The following is a 17,964-nucleotide window of genomic DNA, read 5'->3' on the forward strand; positions in this document are numbered from 1 at the left end:
ATGGGTGAAAATATTAGGAGACACATTGATTTTCAGATTGCATAGGCCTATCACAAAATATGCATTGGATATTAATTGTCATTACCTATTTTCTATGGTTTCAAGGGCCTTAATAGCCAAACAATTGCAGGCATTTCATGGCAATAATTAAGTAACATAGGACAGCAATCAGTTGAATAAAGTTTTTTAAATAAATAAATGTATTTTATCCTATATCAAAAGAAAAGGCTGTATGTCTGAATTGTTTCAATGTAGTAACTAAACTGCACATTGGTAGCCTAGCCCAGGGGTTCCTAAACTTTTCCACGACAAGGCCCCCCAAATAGCCTACCACTAGGTTCTGGCCAAGGACCCCCTTATTAAACCCATCGACAATACTACGGCAAATGTAAAAATACATTAAGCTAATCCTAATAATTATTTTAGCCACAAGCACTTCGCGATGGAGCATACAGTGTGTAAAAATTGTATTTGGGGCTTTCTGCTATATGAGAGCTATCACGACTATTATTCCCAGTCATTATCATGGAAAATAATAATAATTTTCAGATATGCGTCACATTATTATAATGGCATTGTATAACAACCCTCATAGTAATAGGTATATTTTAAAATTGTCAAATGTATTTATTTGTTGCTTTTATTTTTCCCTCCAACTTGCTGAGGCCCCCTGGCACCCTCTCGTTGCCCCCACTTTGAAAACCACTGGCCGCCTGTGCATGGGAAGAAGTCTCTCAATCCTCTTTATCTCAGGAAAAAAAAAAAAAAAAAACATTCATACTTAACAAATAAATAGGGAGCAGAGTAAAAAAGCAGATTTTTGCATGCACTTTTATTTGTGCGTGTTCGTTTGTGAAACCCTATTGGTGTACTGTATGTCTCGGCCACCTCTTGCTCTCAGCACCTGACGACACCTTCCACTCAGTTGACACGTTACCACGGCAACGACAGTCACGGATGTCTGTGTACAATTTGGTTAAGATATCGTGCTAGCCAGAAAACCAAAGCCATGGAAAGCCATAACGTTATCTAATTGCAATCAATAGATTTCAATGATTTATCTTGGGCAATATGTCTGATATATTGTGCCGATGGCTGAACTCAGAGCTTCGGCTGTCAAAAGTTGTGGGTAAGTAGCCCGCTAACTATTCAGCATCTTTATTCAGTTGTTGTTAGCAGTGATATGATAACGTTATTACTGATTGATAGCTTCCCAACCCAACAGCTAGCTTTCTGGCAAACTAAACGTTAATTATGTTTTTCTTGCAAGGTAGGAAATGTTATTATTAGAAAAATATTATGTTATAGTAATTTTGTTTGCCACTAAAAATGTAATTAGAAGCTATTGTAACCGTGATTTATGCTGATATTCACAGAGCAGTCCACTATTTCCAAGGATTTTTCAAATGGGTATTTGATCGGTGAAGTTTTGCATAAGTACGAACTTCAGAATGACTTCGACCAGTTCTCAAAGAGCAGGTAGTTGCTACTTTAGTTCCTTGGCTACTTGGATGCTCGAAAAATTAAGAGTGCTTATTAAGTAACGTTAGTCAAAAAACAAGATCTCAATATTTTCATATCCAGAAATATTAGATTCAGAGTTCTCATCATGGATTTCAAATATGATGCAATAAATCAAGATCCAGCTCACTATCTTCCACCCTCCCTTTAGCTCATCAAATGCTAAGCTCAACAACTTCACAAGGATGGAACCCACACTGCACCTGCTTGGTGTGCCCTTTGACCTGGCCCTGGCAAAGGCGGTCATGCAGGGCCAGCCTGGGGCAGCCACAAGGCTCCTGTACCAGCTCTTCATCCTGCTGCAGAATAAGAAAAAGGCAGGGCTCACTGGCACAGCAATGGAGACCATGCAGCCGGCCGCCACTGCCCGCCTACACCGGGTGGAGAATGACATATACACTGAGGTGAGCTGGCCATCATAGCAATGAGTGCTCTGCCTAGGTAAAATGTATTTATATAGCACGTTGTCATACACAGTGGTCCTTCAATGTGCTGTACATGTTATGCACAAAACCAGACTCAGACAGAATCAGACATAAGAATAAATCAGAATAAATTAGGTCACAGTAATATCATCCCACTGAAATATCATCCCACTGTGTGATTTGTTGTGATGTGTCTGTTTTTGTCTCGGACGTCTTCTAGCGTCTCAAAATGGTGGTCAAGAGAGAGGCAGAGATCAAGATGCAGCTGATCAGCCAGCGGTTCGAGATGAAAGCGCAGGACATGTACAACAAGTCCGTCATGGCGGACCTGGTGGAGGACCAGAAACGGCGACAAGAACAGGAGCAGCTGAGACTCCAGGATATAGAAAAGGTACTCAGTGGGAGAGATGGGGGGAAACAGCTGTCTGGTTTTAGTGACACCGCACTGAATACTTATTCTATGCTCATATTTACTCTGTTGGAATGTTATTGCAGCTCAGACTGACCCGCAAGAAACAGCAGGAGATCATGAGTCGCATTCTGACGGCCAGCATCCAGATTCCTAAGCCCCCGCCGAACCGCACCCTCAAAGCCCTCGAGAGGCAACGCCACCAGAGGAAACAGGTTGAGGCCAAGGTAGAGAGATAATCTTCTTTAGCATTAACCTGTAGTTGGGTGTAGTGGAATCGTCTGGAAAAGTGGAAAAGATTTGCCACATCAGTAGGAGTCACTTCTAATCCCAATGGTATCCTCACCCAGTAAGACAAGTGTTTGACAAACTTTGCTTTGTCTAGAATGTTCATCTGGAAATTGCCCAGTTTGAGAAGAGCATAAAGAGACTGTGTCCTCCAGGCTTGAGGTATTTAAATTATTATGTGCGTTCTCTGATTATGGTATTATTCATGCTAATTAATAAATTTTATGTCCTAATGTTGATATTTTCTGTGATGAAAATAGATTCTTACAAACAGATATTCTGTAATGCAAATAGAAAGTGGTTGATTATCTCGATCATGTGCCGCCCTCTACATTTCTCTCTCCCTTTCTCTCTCTCTTTCTCTCTCTCTCTCTCTCTCTCTCTCTCTCTCTCTCTCTTTCTCTGTGACAGTGATGGAGAGGTGGCCTTTGACTGCAGTACGGACACGGCCCAGGTGCTGCATCACACCCTGAGCCCAGACGAGATGATCAAAGCCAACTCAGAGTACATCCAGAAGATCCGCCAGCGCCTGGAGGAGGACACAGCGGCCCGAGAGCAGAGGGAGAAGCGGCGGCGCCGGGTCCTGGTGGAACAGCTTCGGGCCCACGAGGCCCAGGAGGTGACCACTGCACGACTGGACTCTACTAGTCTTACTAACTTATTTGACATAATAGTTCACCTGCTGCTTCACATTGAGCCATTCATGTATGTGGATCTGATCATAATTGTTATTGCACCTGAGATGTCATTTGTGTACCCAATGTGCAGTGTTATAAGTCAACACAATTTCCATGAGCAGCTAAAATGACATACAGTAGCACTGTGTCTCAGTGTAAACTGCATGCTGATGAGTCAGTGGCGCGCTTGCTCGTGTAGGAGGCGCTGCGGGAGGAGCAGCTGGTGGAGCGTCTGATGCATCAGTCCCAGCAGGAGAAACGGCTGGCCGTGCAGCTCATGCAGATGCGCCAGCAGAAGGAGGTCCTGCGCCAGAACCGCATCCTCCGCGAGAGGCAGCACCAGGAGCAGCGCCAGAGGGACTTCCAGGAGGCGCTGGACAGGGAAGCGGTGAGATAGCGGTGGGCTGCGTGGACAGGGGTCAAAGTTCACATTTCCTGGCCATCACTTCCTGTGTTCCCAGTGGTAGATAGACGTCACTCTGAAAACATGCATTACACTGAAAATGACTATGACATAGAGATACACAACCACATACAGAACATGAACATGCTAGTAGCTGCAATCTTGTGGACAGTTTACTGCATTCTTTGCTGCTTGACATGCTTGCATACTGTATACTCTAGGTATTAGCTAATCATGATTATGTGAGAGGTGATTGAAGCGCTAACCTTATTTATCAGGCTCTAGCCAGGCAGGCCAGACTGGAGCAGACAGAGGAGGCCCAGAAGGAAATTGAATTACATGATAGGATTGCAGCTGACCGGGCCCAGGTGCGGTACAGGAAGCACTATGACTTCTGCAAAGAGGTTCTGGAGCAAGTAGTGGACCTGGCCACCAAAGCTGGGGAGTATCGCCTCTTCACTGCAAAGTATGTACAGCATATTTCTGAAGTGCACCATGCCGTAGTTTTGATAGATGGACTGTTCCTGTCCAAATACCGGTACATTCTGTCTCACTTATTTGACTCACTCAAATGTTGTTATAGTTATGTGCGTGATAATTGTTTTGGAGTTCCTGGAATCCTAATAAGCTCAGTTTTTAGACCCTGATATTGTCATTTTATATGGTATCATGAGGTGTTCAAATAAAAAATGTAACTTATTGTAAATGATGTCTGCTTCCTTTTCCTGCAACTCATAAACTGTATATGGAAATATACCGAAACATATTTATGAATACATTTTAATTTCCAATTAACCAGTATTAATCAAAAATCACCTTTCATATCAGATAATATCCCATGTCCCATGATGTATTAAATAGACTGATTTCTACATTCATCAACATGGTTGCATGTGAGAGCAATCTAATAGGTACTTGCTTTGTATAATGCACCACCACCACTGTTTGGCAAGTAGCTGTGTTCAGTAACATGAGACCCCATGTTTCTGCAGTCTCATCCCCGCTAAGATGATGCGAGAGTGGAAGGAGCTGTTCTTTAGTGGGAAGCCCCTGTATGAGCAGGCCTGTGTGGACCCAGCACCAGCAGAACCCACCCCTGAGCAGCTCATAGAGTTAGAGAAGGAGGCACTGCTCAATAGACAGGACTATGATGAGTATGTGGTAAGTGCAGAAAGGGGGGCAGCACTATTTTTCTTTCCATAATACTATACCGTACATACTTTACTTACACATATGAAAATGTTAAGCTTTGAGTGTTTCATAGTACAAAACTAGCAGACATGTTCTTAAAAAAGATTCAAGGAGCTCTATTACATGAGATTAAAAATACATAACATTTGTAAGAGCATGACAGGGGACTGGGCTTGGCCTGAGGAAGGAGATCCAAAAAGTCCACCATCCAACAATGATATCCTTGGACACATAGTGCACCGGCTGCAGAACATTGTGAACCCACCTAAACCTGGGACCCCACCACCTCTGTTTCCTTGCTTCTTACTGAAAGCCTGTGTCCTCGGAAAAGTTCTCTCTGGGAAGACAACTTGCCTGTCCAAAATTGCACAAGGTTTGATTGAATTGGGAACACCTTGTCCTTGTACAGTAATTGGTATTTCTGAGTTGTCAGTGCTTTGTGTGTATTTAAGTGTTTTCTTATTTTGTTTTGTTTAGTCCATGGCATCCATGTCCTCTCAGCTACAGTTTTGATTCAAGAAGCCCTTGCTGCATTTCAAGCAGGAGAAACTGAAGTAGTTGAGAAGAAAGAATGTGAGGTCAGTGATATCTGCCCCGATGAGTAATCCAGATGGCGTCATGAGACGTTTTTGAAGCACACCCTGAACTCTGTTTTTTTTCTGTTTGGTGCCAGGCTGTAGAGGGCATCGATTCCCCAAACAAGGATGCTGATGAGTCAGAAAGGGAAAGTGAGAAAGAGGAGGCACTCACATCACATGAAGCTGGTTTGTGCGTTTTTTGTTGTTTTTGTTTGTGCTATTCTGTTCATTGAGCCCCACCATTTTGATGTTCTTTTCATAACTATGGGCAAAACCTTTTCAAGGTGATTGTGCTGGATAGTTTATGTGGAAATGTACCAGACCTATTTTGGTATTCCATGCTGTATAATAACTGCAATTCAGATAGCATAGGTGTCCCTGAGGTCTCATTTGCAAAAGATGAGAAAAAAAATGTGTGATCTTATTATCAGCTACACCAGGTGAGGATCCTAAGCAGAAAGGAACTCCAGAGAAAGAGGTCACGCCTCAGGTGAGTTCGTCATACACACCATAGGGAATTCAGACCTTAACAGAGACTTGTCTTGGGTTCCTGAGTCACTCAGCCGTGAGGTGTCTGTCCATAGTCGTCCATGAGAGCGCAGCATGGAGCTGCAGTGGAGAAGGTCCTGAGGGAAGGCCAGGCGGTCCCCAATGAGCTTCTAGTGGACATTATTGTCGATGCTATTAGGTGATGAAATGTTTCATGTAATGTGCTGTACATTATGTGTTTTGTTTGAATGCTATGTATTCATTTTAATACCTCAGTTGCAACAGTTGACATTCAGTATTGTCAAATACATGTGTTGGACACTTATTTTTCTGACCGTGTGTTTTTTTTCTGTTAAGGCATGTTCCAGCAGGGTGTGGCTGGATTTTGGATGGATTCCCTGTTGATGTGGCCCAGGCCAAGCTCCTGGAGAAAGCCCTGAGTGGCTCTGACCCCGACAAGCCCAGCGGGAATAGCAGCAAAGCCAGTCTGGCCGTGGACAAGAACGTGCCTCAGGAGGCGCCCCCTTCCTCCAAAGCCCTGGACCTGGTCATCCTCATGGAGGTGGCGGACGACGTTGTTCTTGACCGCGCTGCCAAGCAGGCCAGTGAGTAACAGTGTGTTACGTCGTAATCCACCAGGTTGCCTTATTGTGCCTATGTTCCTGTTGGCATGACATGTAAATGTTTTCTAGTAGTTAAGGAGCAGAGCCCTGCCCAAGTGAAGGACGATGACCAAACACCTGAAGGAGAGGTGCCCACTACTCAGGACGACACAACAGAACAGGCTGTTAGAAGCTCCTCAAAACTTAACCTGAAGGGAAAACAGCTACAGCACTGGTAGGATCTTTTTTGCCCCTATTCTTGAGAGCTGGGTTGGTATTTAGTTTGCAAGTATTTTCTCTTTCTCTGTCTGTGTAAGTTCATTATTATTATTTGTTAATTAAAAAATTAAAGAAAACATGTTTTGTCATCGTTGTGACAGGATAACAGGTTTCCAGGACACGTGGCCCAAACTGGAGGAGTGGTTTTCAGGGAAGCAAAATGTTCTGGTAAAGGTCAATGCTCAAGCAGATGAAGTGACAGTCTTCAAAAAAGTTGAACAAATTATTCAAGACACCATAATAACCACTGAGAAAGGTAAATGCACCTTACTATACTGTACAATTCCCTTGTTTCATGTTGCTCATCATCTTTTGTTCCTATTTAGAGGTGACTCTTTATAGTTTAAAGTTTAAACCCAGTCCATGCTGCTGATTTTGAAGCAGAATACTGATGGCCATATTGGCTTGACGCTACAAAGGTCTGTGTTCCGGAAATAGAGTTATTGTCATATTAGAATTTGTCTGTTAAGAATTTGTCAGGTTAAGTGTGTGAAGGGGGGGGGGGGGGGGTAATTAGATTAGATTAGCAATTTGAATGGCAGTTCTGAAGGTGCTGTGCCCTGTTTGTCAGCTGAGATTTCTGCCCAATCGGAGTCGGTCTCATCTGTGGCCGGACCGCCTCTGTCCACGACGACCCCCGCTGCCTCCTCATCTGCTCTGGCCCAGGAGGGCCTGACCACCCAGCGACCCCGCTCTAAGTCCATAACCCAGTCCCCCAGAGGTGAGCAGGCTGGCAGGTGGACCATGGTCAGGTCCTGGATGTTACTAGCCCCTCCCAGTATATTTTTAGAGACTTTACATACAGTAAATTATGAGCAATTAGTCCTGAACATGAACTAAGGCACATGATGGTATGGCATGTGGGAGCAGCGGACCCACCAGTGTTTGTTCTTAAAGTTTTCTTGAATTAGCAAATAGATTTTGCCTCATTATGAAATTGGTTTTGGTTAGACATTAGACTTTGCACTTTGCCCACCATGTAAATTAGTGCCCTTAGTGTCAATCAGAATCTAAATCGGAGTGCGTAGACACAGTGGAGAAGATGAGGGGAGACATCAGTCTTCATATTATCATACCTGAAGCTGGGAGATCCAATTGCTCCAGTTAACATCTGTTTCTCCTACAGCATCACTCAGTCAAATAGAGGGGCTCAAAGAAAAAAAATCAACTCACTCCATCGAGGGGAAGGACTCACGCCGCCAGCTTTCTGGAAAACTCTCTGGTAGGTGCAGAGCACTCCTTTATCGGTTCCCTTCCCTCACTTATTTAGAGATCGAAAGCTAAGTGTGCATGCGTGTCTGGGATTACTTTTTCACACAGTATCTAATCATACATTTTTGATTCCTAGGAAGTGGGCTGGCGCCAGTCAGAAGGCTATCAGTGTCTTCCTCCTTTGAGCATGCTCTCAGAGAGAGTAGCAGTCCAGCCTCAGCTGTTCCAGGGTCTGATGACTGGGTGTACGTGGACGAGCCTTTGCCTAAGGTACCACCACAGCCCAGGGTTCTCCCTCTGTCTAGCCACCTTCTTCAGAATGCAGTGACTGGCCTTATTAACCATCTGCCCATTCATCTGTCTTTTGTGTTTGGTGTTCAGGAGGTCTCTGAGTATCTGGTTCCCTACTGGGACAACATGTGTGACTCCTATGTGACAAACGTGAAGGCAGTGATGCAGAACCTACGCAGGGAGAGGAACCTGATAATCCATCACCTGCACAGTGTGAGGTAACAAATATAGTGTTCACTAATGCTGGCAAAGATGTTAGTATCATAAGGCGTGTGTGTTTCACACACACTGAGGGACACACATTGAAATGCAGTTCTAATTTTTGAGATCAAACTCATGTCTGACTTCTCTCTAAGTTCTGTTGAAAACTAGTGAAAAACATAGGTGTCATTTTTAGCTGGTTGTTTTAGCCGGTTGTTTACCTTTGCTTGTTGTAGGGATGATTTTAAGCAGTACCTGAAGCGTCCCGACCTGAAGCAGGAGTTTGTGTGCCAGTGGCAGCAGGACTTTAACACCATCCCAGACGACATGAGGGAGGACGAGGAAACCCAGGCAGAGCTGCACCAGCGCTTGGATGTAACTGAAAAAGAGAGACAGCCTTTGAATACACTTACTCTGCTTAGGAAAGAAGCACCAGTACACTTAAGGAAAAGCACTTCACATATCAGGGATGCCTACATTTGTGCTAATATATCACAAAATGTTTGGCATGACTCCGCCTGTGGGCCAACAGATTACTTGATGAGACGAGTAAAAACTTGTGTGTCTGGTGAATCCCAGAAGTCAATGAGTACGACCAAAAATAAGAATAGATTTGTTCATATATCGCCTCTTGTATTAGAACCAATGAGTGCGTAACAGAGCAATTGTGTGTGACTGCAATATCCCTAACCCATGGGCTCCTTAAAGGCCATGACATAGCTACAGCTCTGCATGAGCTGCTGTCGCTACACTGTCAGTGCGTTGCTCTTCTTGAGTGTGTGTTGTTTAGAGAACTAGAGCGCCACGGTCAGCTCTTCTCTTCTCTGAGTCCGCTCTCCTGTGTCCCCGTCCGTGTCCGTCCACAGGACCTGCGTGAGCGCCTGTGGGACATCTGCGACCGGAAGAAGGAGGAGGCCGAGCAGGAGCGGGCGGCGCTGACGGAGGACGGCTGGCTGGAGGACCACGCCGCGCTGCTCCATAACCACTTCTACTCGCTCTTGCAGGTACAGTGTGGAGGGAGCCCTGTCTGTCCAGTCTCTCAGGCAGCCACACTCCCAGACCATGAGCGTACATGACAACGCAATCGTATGGGTAGAATAGAGGTACAGGGGGAAGTCTACAAATTCTATGTGGAATAGAGTTGAACAGCTTTCCTTGCAGAACATTTCAAGACACACTCCAGCAGTTTATTATACCCCTAAATCTCTTCTCTTTTCCTCTGAAGTCTACATTCACTCAGAAGTTGTTTTCATGAAAAAAATCCTGTCATGGCCTTAAAGTGGCTTAAATATTACACCTTATTACACCTAACTATCTGGCCCCGCCCCCTCTCCACACACTGCTCACCTGCTACTGGCTGCTGCAGCTGACACATTAGCTAGCTTGTTAGCATCTTCATTAAGAATTTTCTCGTCCCCAGGTATTCAGGATTGGTTTTGTGCACTCTTGATGCCTGAATTGGCCCACCTGCGCTGTGATTGGTTGAAATCCTTGGCCATGACTTTGACAGCTTATTTCACTCATGATGTCTTATAAAATGTGGCAGACATCATACATATGTTAACCGGGTTCAAAACTTGATTCTCATCAGGGCTGGCCTTTCAGATTTCTCTTGTAACTCAACTGTGTTCAGGATATCACATCATCACAAAAGCCTGTTTGTGTGTTGTGTTGTGTTGTCCGGACAACACAAGGTGGAGGTGGACCGTTTCCAGGACACCCTGCGTCTCTTGCGGGACTACTACTACAGCATGCGTGGGACCGTGCTGCCGGAGGTACCTGCTGACTTCACCTGCATTCCCCTGCTGGACATCGTGGAGGACGAGGAGGGGAACGCTGGAGAAAAATCCAAAAGGTAAGTATAGGTATGTCTGGCTCCAGTCACACTTGGGATCTTTATTGCAAAGGCCTTTTGCAGATCTTTACTGCACACGGAGCCCAGATTTCTCGTCCGAAATATTCACACAATTAAATAATAGGTATGAATTTATGTTGTGTCAATCATTTTTGCACACACCGACTCTGGTCAAAAAAAGTTTTGGGGACAGGTTTGATTTTGTGTGTGTGTTTTTTTTTTTTTTTTCATATCTATATAGTGTCAGTGAACTAGATTTCCTACTGCAGTACCAAGGCCTTTAGTCAATCAGTCAATGAATCAGTAGGTCAATGCTGTGTGTGTGTGTGTGTGTGTGTGTGTGTGTGTGTGTGTGTGTGTGTGTGTGTGTGTGTGTGTGTGTGTGTGTTGTGCCGGTGTGTGAAGCAGCCCCCCTGGCTCAGTGACCCCCGACAGAGCCAGCAAAAGTGGCGGGAAAAAGGACTCAGATGGACCAGAGGAGAAGAAAACAAAGATGTAAGTGACGCCCAGAAGGCCTAAGATCAAACCGCACTGTGCTCAATGTTCAGTGCTACAATGATCATATTATGTTAGATCAAACCATGAATTGAAAAAATAAAACCTTCCATTTAATTGCATGTAGAGTCGAGCATTGTCTTCAAGAGAATCCATAGACATTCTATCTTTTATTGTCTGAAGTGAATACGTCGATTGGGTTACTTTGAATCAGTCCCACTCACAGTAAGTACTGACTTCTGTCCGTTTGGTTTCAGCGTCCCCCTGATTGCGAGGAGGCCCCTTACTGCAGACTCGGCAAAGCAGAGGGGCTCATCCCAAGCTGATGAGAAGCTGGTCAATGACACGTACCAAGCTGCCCTGACGGCTGTAAACAACCTGGTGGGTATTTATTTACACATGGCCTGGTCTGCTCCATCATCATCAGAACAGGGAATCATTTTACTATTATACAATCTATTTGCACATCATCCTGGAAGACTTTCTCACCAGGGTTGTGCACAATTCGAATTGCAATTCTACTTCCTGTTTGCTACCTCAATTGAAATGCAAGTGAAATTCAAGAATTTAATTGGAATTTAAGAGCCAGTTTCAATCAAGGGGATGGTTGTCATAGTAGCTGATCCGTTTTACTTATTTGTGGTAAAAAAAAATGGTGTCATTAGTAGTTTCGTTAAAAAAGATCTTTTTGATTTACAGCAATGATGTAATTCTACAAAAGCAGCACTATGAGGTGTCATAGGGGCATGTACTGGGGGTTGTTGGTCAAGTTGCGCTGTGTTGGGTGTCCAGATGTAATGGCATGTGCTGGGGCTTGTTGGTCAAGTTGCGCTGTGTGGGATGTGTGTCCAGATGCAGGCAGAGCTTCAGCAGCAGGAGGTGGAGGAGAGTCGAGACAAGCAGGTGCTGGAGCGTGAGCGTCAACTCCGCATGTCCCAGGCCTCGGCCCCCGCCACCTCCGCCAAGGACAAGAAGAAAGGAGGAGGAGGAGGAGGAGGAGGAGGAGGAGGAGCAGCCAAGAAGAAAGGTGCAGCCCCACCCCACCCATCTCTCTCTCTCTCTCTCTCTCTCTCTCTCTCTCTCTCTCTCTCTCTCGCTCTCTCTCTCTCGCTCTCTCTCTCTCTCTCTCTCTCTCTCACACTTTCTCTCTCTTTCTCCTTTTCTCTCTTTTTTTAATCTTTCTCTTTCTTTCTTCTCCCTTGTATCTACCTCCCCTTCTCTCTGTTTCTTTCTTTTGCTCTCTTTTCTCCCTCTCACTCTCTCTCTCTCGCTCTGTCTGTGAGCCCTGCTCTCTCTCTGTGTTGACCTTACCCCCGCTGGGCCTGCTTTGGTTCTCAGATTCGTCCCCAACCCAGGAGCCCAGCCCTCCGCCTGTCCTGGACCTGCAGGAGGCCCGCAAGGTGGCCTTCAGGACCAAGATCAGACAGGAGTACCTGGCAGCCCTGGAGCATGAAGGTGACCGCCGCGTGTTCATTCAGTGTTGGGAAATGTTGAGCACATCACATATGGGTCTGAAAATCTTCCCTTAGGTCTCGAGAGTGACATAGTGTGACCACGAACAATGAAACACATTTTCCCCCTTCTGTTGGTTTTGTGTGTATGTGTGTGTGTGTGTGTGTGTGTGTGTGTGTGTGTATGTGTGTGTGTGTGTGTGTGTGTGTGTGTGTGTGTGTGTGTGTGTGCGTGCGCATGTCTATGTGTCTGTGTGTGTGGTGCTGTGCGCCCGTCAGACTGTGCGGTGAAGCAGCGTCTGAAGCTGATAAAGCGGCAGGCTGTGGAGACGATACAGAGCCTGCAGACCCGCGCTGACCACACTTTCAGAACCCTGGAGGACTGGCTGGGCGCTCGCTTCCTGGCTGAGATGGGCAGGTGAGGGCAGCCTGTGGTCTCATTGATAGGTGTTTAGCTGAGGCACATGATTTGAGCCGTCATTTTTTGGAGAGGGGACATCTTGGGATGTGTGTGGGTGATGGTCAAGCATAAGGAGTATATGTGAGTACATCACTGCTGAGCACTGTAGCTTTTGTGTGTGTGTGTGTGTATGTGTGTGTGAAGTCGTTGTGGTGTCAGAACATTTCTAGTGTGCATTGTTTGTCTCAGCAATGATGCAGTGTGGTGTGATGGAAACGTTTTTGTGACACCCCACAGCATCGATCAGCTGGCAGAGGTGGCGCGCCACCACATTGAATCGGCCACCAAAGTCCCGCACGAGCTCATGCTGGTGTGCACCGACTTCTTTGTGGACGGGGACCTGCGCGTGCTGCCCAGCCCCAGCCCTCCGCCGCGGCCCCCTGCCCAGGAGGTGCCCGTGGACACCACCCTCACCATCCTCCAGCTGCAGGCCTTCCACAGCCAGCTGCTCAAGGTCGCCCCCTCAGGTCAGAAACGGGAGCTCACCTTATTTTGTGTGGTGTGTATTTGACGATCCTTTTTCAGATATGTTCAGCCCTGTTTTCCCTCACGTGCTTCTAGGGATGCTGTCCAGTAATGAATTTTCAGAGATCCTAAAGGAGCTGACATTAATGAACATGGGTGACAACGACCTGCCAGACACCTGGATGAACATCTCAGAGTCTCAGGTACTCGTTTACATGCTTGTCGAGTACCCATACAAAGCACCCATACACATACACATACAACACAAAGCAGTTCTTAATCACATGGAGTGCCTGAACCAAACTGTCTGGTTGTAACAGATAACCAATAGTAACCAGACACCATACACCTACAGAAGCAAGTTCTAAAGTTGCTTTAACCATGCGTACACTGACCTCAATGAGCCATGACTTGTGTGTAGATCCTGGACCTGGTGACCGTCCTGTCTCAGGACTCGGAGATGCTGGACTGGCGCCTCTTCCTGCTCAGCGCCGCGCTGCCCTGGCCCATGCCCACCAAGCAGCTTCTGCTCCAGGTGCTCAACCGCTTCCGGGCCGCCGACCCTCAACACACGGGCTTCATCACAGAGGACCAGTACCTGCAGGTACCTTCCCCCCCCCCCCCCCCACCTCCACGAAAGTACTGATGAGCAACTGATGAAATACTGATTAGTCTTTTTGCTTGCTTTTTCTCTCGCCAAAATGCAACCTAGGGTCTTTTTGTGAATTTCATTTAAAAGCATAATTAGGACGGAAGTGCCACTTTTAAGATTGACTGTATTGTCGTTTTTGGGTCAAATGGCCTTTTGAAAGTTTGATTCGGGTACATTCACAAAAAGACCCTAGGTTGCATTTTGGCGAGAGTTACGCTTTAAGCTCATTAGTATGTTATTTATATACAGACTGTTTCTTTTTCTTCTCAGATTGAGCTGTGGTTTACAAACGATGACACTTTAGCAATTCCTGATGACCCCTCTGAACCATTGCCATATGACAGGCTGGCTAACCTAAAGAAGGTGAGCTGCTATGCATGCAGGCAACACTTATAACGCATATATCAGTATCTGGTCATAACTAACCCTAATATCACTCCTCATGCGTTGGGGTCATAACTAACCCTAATATCACTCCTCATGTGTTGGGGTCATAACTAACCCTAATATCACTCCTCATGTGTTGGGGTCATAACTAACCCTAATATCACTCCTCATGCGTTGGGGTTTGCTGCATAGTTTTTCTTCACGCTGTTTGCGGAGCCGGACTCACCTGCAGCCCGTCTGGACTATATGGACATGCTGCTGTACCTGGCCGCCCACCGAGACGCCGTCCAGGGCTTTGTCCGGGCCCTCAGCCTGGTCACTGGACAACCTCTGCACTACCAGTCCAACACCAGCTCACTGCTCAAGGTCAGTAGAAATCACCTGATGTGTGTTCATGAAAGAAGGTTATACGATTTTCTCAAAGCTCTGAGGTGCCTTCAAATTCGGCAAACATTGCCGAACGTTTGTGGTGAACATGTTTTCTCTCAACAGTTAAATTTGAACGATTTGGTGTTAACATTCCATTGTAACGATAATTGCATTGTTACCTTCATCAAGCTCACGTCCAGTTCCACTGTATGTTCGCAGAGAACTACCTCCTCAGATTGTTTGCGAGTCTTTGCAATCGCTCGCCAAAAACTCAAGGCAAACAGAAACCTGTTTGCAAACGTTCGCCTATGTTTGCGAATTTGAGCGCACGTTCTTATCTAACTCTGAAGAGTGTGTGTGTGTGTGTGTGTGTGTGTGTGTGTGTGTGTGTGTTCCCCAGTCGGTGCTATACATGGGAGAGGAGGCTGAGGAGGTGGCCGAGGCGGAGGAGGAGGAGAGCCCCGAGGGCGCTGACGGCGAGGGGGTGACCATCTCTGCCCTGCTGCACGTGGTCTGCCACAGAGACAGCAAAACCTCCTGCCACAACCCCTTTCAGCCGAACCTTAGTAGCAAGGAGGAGTATAAGGAGGTTTGGAACACACCTATACATACTCATATTACATTATATACTATTCAGCACAGTGAACTTATACACTCCACTTATACTTACACACTACACAAGTGTCTTGGATATTTCCAATCCAATCCAATTTCACTGATGCTTCAGAAACATACTTACATACATACATTACATTACATACATACATTAATGTTAAATAATATGTATGATGCAAGGTGGTATTGAATCTGTTTAGTGCTAAGAACTGATTCAACAATCGATCCTAATGATCTTAATACATGGCGGCTGGTTTGCCGTGCAGGAATTAATGAAGATCTACAAGGATCTGGGCTTTGGGCCGGAGGAGAAGGCTCCGTTCTCACTTCTGTCCCAGGTGCCCTGGATTCAGAACCTGATGGAGAGCACCCTGCAGTACCAACTCCCTGTGAGTCCTCCAATCACACACACACACACACACACACACACACACACACACACACACACAATCACACAAACAGTGGGGGAAATAAATATTGAACACGTCACAATTTTTTTTATTGAACACGTCACACATTTTTTTCTGAGTCAGAAAGATAGTCAGAAGAGTAGCCCAAGAGCCAAGAACCACTTGTAGAAAGCTCCAGAAAGACTTGGAGGCACCAGGTCCAATTGTTACAGAGAAAAATCATAGACAGTGCACTCCACCGCCATGGCCTCTATGCACGCTCACCTCACGACTCCATTACAGAAGAAAAACATGTTGAAGCTTGTTTAAAGGGACACCAGGCAAGTCCTTTTAGGCAAGTCCCTCCACTCGGCGGCCATATGGAAACGCTTTTTGGGCACTCGTCGGGCATCCATTTCGGCAGAAATGCGCGTGCGCAAGGTTTCACAACATCAGTCTTGCTCCAGCGGCGAGATCACAACACATGGTTGGCGCGATGTCTTCACAACACAGTGTATTCACATCACACCACATGATTGGCTCAATGTATTCACATGTCGACGTTTTGCCGAGGAAGTGGTGTGATATGTGTAGTAACGGCGTTACAAACTAGCCCCATGCATTTCTATGGAGGATTTTTTGAGTGCTGTGTCTCCTCATTAGAAAGTCTCTGCCTGAGTGCCTTTTCTCTACAAAGCTCCCCCTAGCGTCTGTACATGTCGATACGTGTGCGAGCCCTCGCTCGGTCTGAAGCTCTTTTCTTTTTGTTTGCATCTTCCGTCAAGGGTTTTCGCTGCTTCTTCGCCGGCTCTGCCATTATACACACGTTTGCAACAATCGCTAGCCGGGTTTCGGTAGCCTGCCTCTGTGCTGGGGATGCAGGATGTAAACTGATCCTGCTTCTTGCGATATCTGAGACTTGTGAGACTGAAGGTCGCGGGTAGGATACACCGAACTTGCAAGCGGGATATTCTTCCAACAGGCAGTAGGGGCAGGCGAGAGTGTCTTCATTCGCCCTGTAATGAGTCATTTAACCATATACCAACTTACGAAGATGATTAATTAACACGAAAACATTGCCAGGTGTCCCTTTAAAGTTTGCTACACAACCTTTGGACAAGCCTATGAAATACTGAGAGAATGTAGTGTAGTCAGACGAGAGCAAAATTGAACTTTTTGGCTGTAATACTACACACCATGTTTGGAGGAGAAACAATCACCCTCACATCACCCTAATAATACTACACCAACAGTGAAGTTGGAGGTGGAGGCATCATGGTATTGGGCTGTTATTTATCTCATGGTACTGGCAGACTTGGAAGAATGGACCAAAATCACACCTGAATACTGCGACGGATTAGTTCCTTCATCCAGGAAATCTTGAAGCTGTCATTACAAACAAAGACTTTTCCGTAAAGTATTTAAGACATTTCAGTTGGGCGTGTTCAAATTTGCGTTCAATACTTTTTTCCTGTGTCATTCCACTTTATTAAATATAACTTTATTTAAGAACTTTAATGTTTGAATTTCTTTATATGCGTAGATTTCCTGAGTCCGGGGAAAATTTCATGTGAATAGCTTCATTGGAAAAAAATGTTGAGGCGCAATACTTATTTCCCCACTGTAAAGGCACACATAATCACACATAAACACACACACTTGCTATTGTGCTATTGTTAACATCATGGCATAAAACAGTCTTGAAACTAATCTTCCTGCAATATCCTCAGTCTGTCATTGCTATTTGACCCACAGGATGTTCATAGGATCTTGTATGCCCCGCAGAGTAGGAGAGAACCCTTGGGCTTCAGCATGTCATAAACTACACCATCCAAAATAAGTACCCACTGTATCTCCACAATAAACTTGGTTATTCTTTATACATGCATAATTGCCTTTCTATCCAAATGCATATAGTTTAGAGTGTGCTTGGCAAACAACAGGTAATCAGTATCTCTCGTCCCAATGTTCAGGATTGAAGGAAATGCATTGTGAATTCACCGTGACTCTACAGCCCAGTCGTACACTCTTTCCAAGAATGATCTGGAAATAATTTGCTCTCTTGAGAGTCACCTGTAGTAATGATGCGTGCGAGTCAGATGTGCATCATCGGCCCTTGACGCTGATGTGTTTTATATTGCCTAGAGGCAAGACAGGCAACAGCCTCTCGTCTATTTTTGTCTGAGCTGGGAGGCCTTCTGCGCCATCTCTAATTGTCCAAGGTGGAAGTTTCCAAAGCAAAAACACACATCTACTCAGA

The 17,964-nt window shown here is 45.6% G+C and overlaps 1 protein-coding gene across 3 annotated transcripts; it reads left to right on the top strand.

Moving 5' to 3' along the window:
• Nucleotides 1-940: 940 nt before the first annotated feature.
• Nucleotides 941-17,584, top strand: spef2 (sperm flagellar 2). Of its 3 annotated transcripts, none has more exons than XM_042102447.1 (38): nt 941-1,129; nt 1,377-1,479; nt 1,673-1,925; nt 2,167-2,337; nt 2,442-2,582; nt 2,741-2,805; nt 3,055-3,262; nt 3,520-3,708; nt 4,002-4,189; nt 4,716-4,884; nt 5,068-5,287; nt 5,392-5,492; nt 5,588-5,678; nt 5,924-5,982; nt 6,077-6,180; nt 6,339-6,586; nt 6,674-6,818; nt 6,964-7,118; nt 7,434-7,583; nt 7,989-8,084; nt 8,211-8,344; nt 8,456-8,583; nt 8,803-8,941; nt 9,433-9,570; nt 10,261-10,421; nt 10,827-10,916; nt 11,174-11,297; nt 11,769-11,943; nt 12,255-12,371; nt 12,647-12,785; nt 13,065-13,294; nt 13,389-13,495; nt 13,714-13,896; nt 14,215-14,307; nt 14,524-14,697; nt 15,101-15,289; nt 15,582-15,704; nt 17,460-17,584. In XM_042102447.1, exons 1-38 carry the CDS (start codon nt 1,072-1,074, stop codon nt 17,523-17,525), a joined length of 5,424 nt encoding a protein of 1,807 aa, XP_041958381.1. In that variant the 5' UTR covers nt 941-1,071; the 3' UTR covers nt 17,526-17,584. The 3 variants fall into 3 exon arrangements, with proteins under 3 accessions (XP_041958381.1, XP_041958382.1, XP_041958383.1); XM_042102448.1 differs by having other exon boundaries at nt 10,830-10,916; XM_042102449.1 differs by having other exon boundaries at nt 6,677-6,818.
• The last annotated feature ends 380 nt before the right edge of the window (nt 17,585-17,964 follow it).

The sequence above is a fragment of the Alosa sapidissima genome, chromosome 8 (genome assembly GCF_018492685.1).
Source record: "Alosa sapidissima isolate fAloSap1 chromosome 8, fAloSap1.pri, whole genome shotgun sequence".
Classification (NCBI taxonomy): domain Eukaryota; kingdom Metazoa; phylum Chordata; class Actinopteri; order Clupeiformes; family Clupeidae; genus Alosa; species Alosa sapidissima.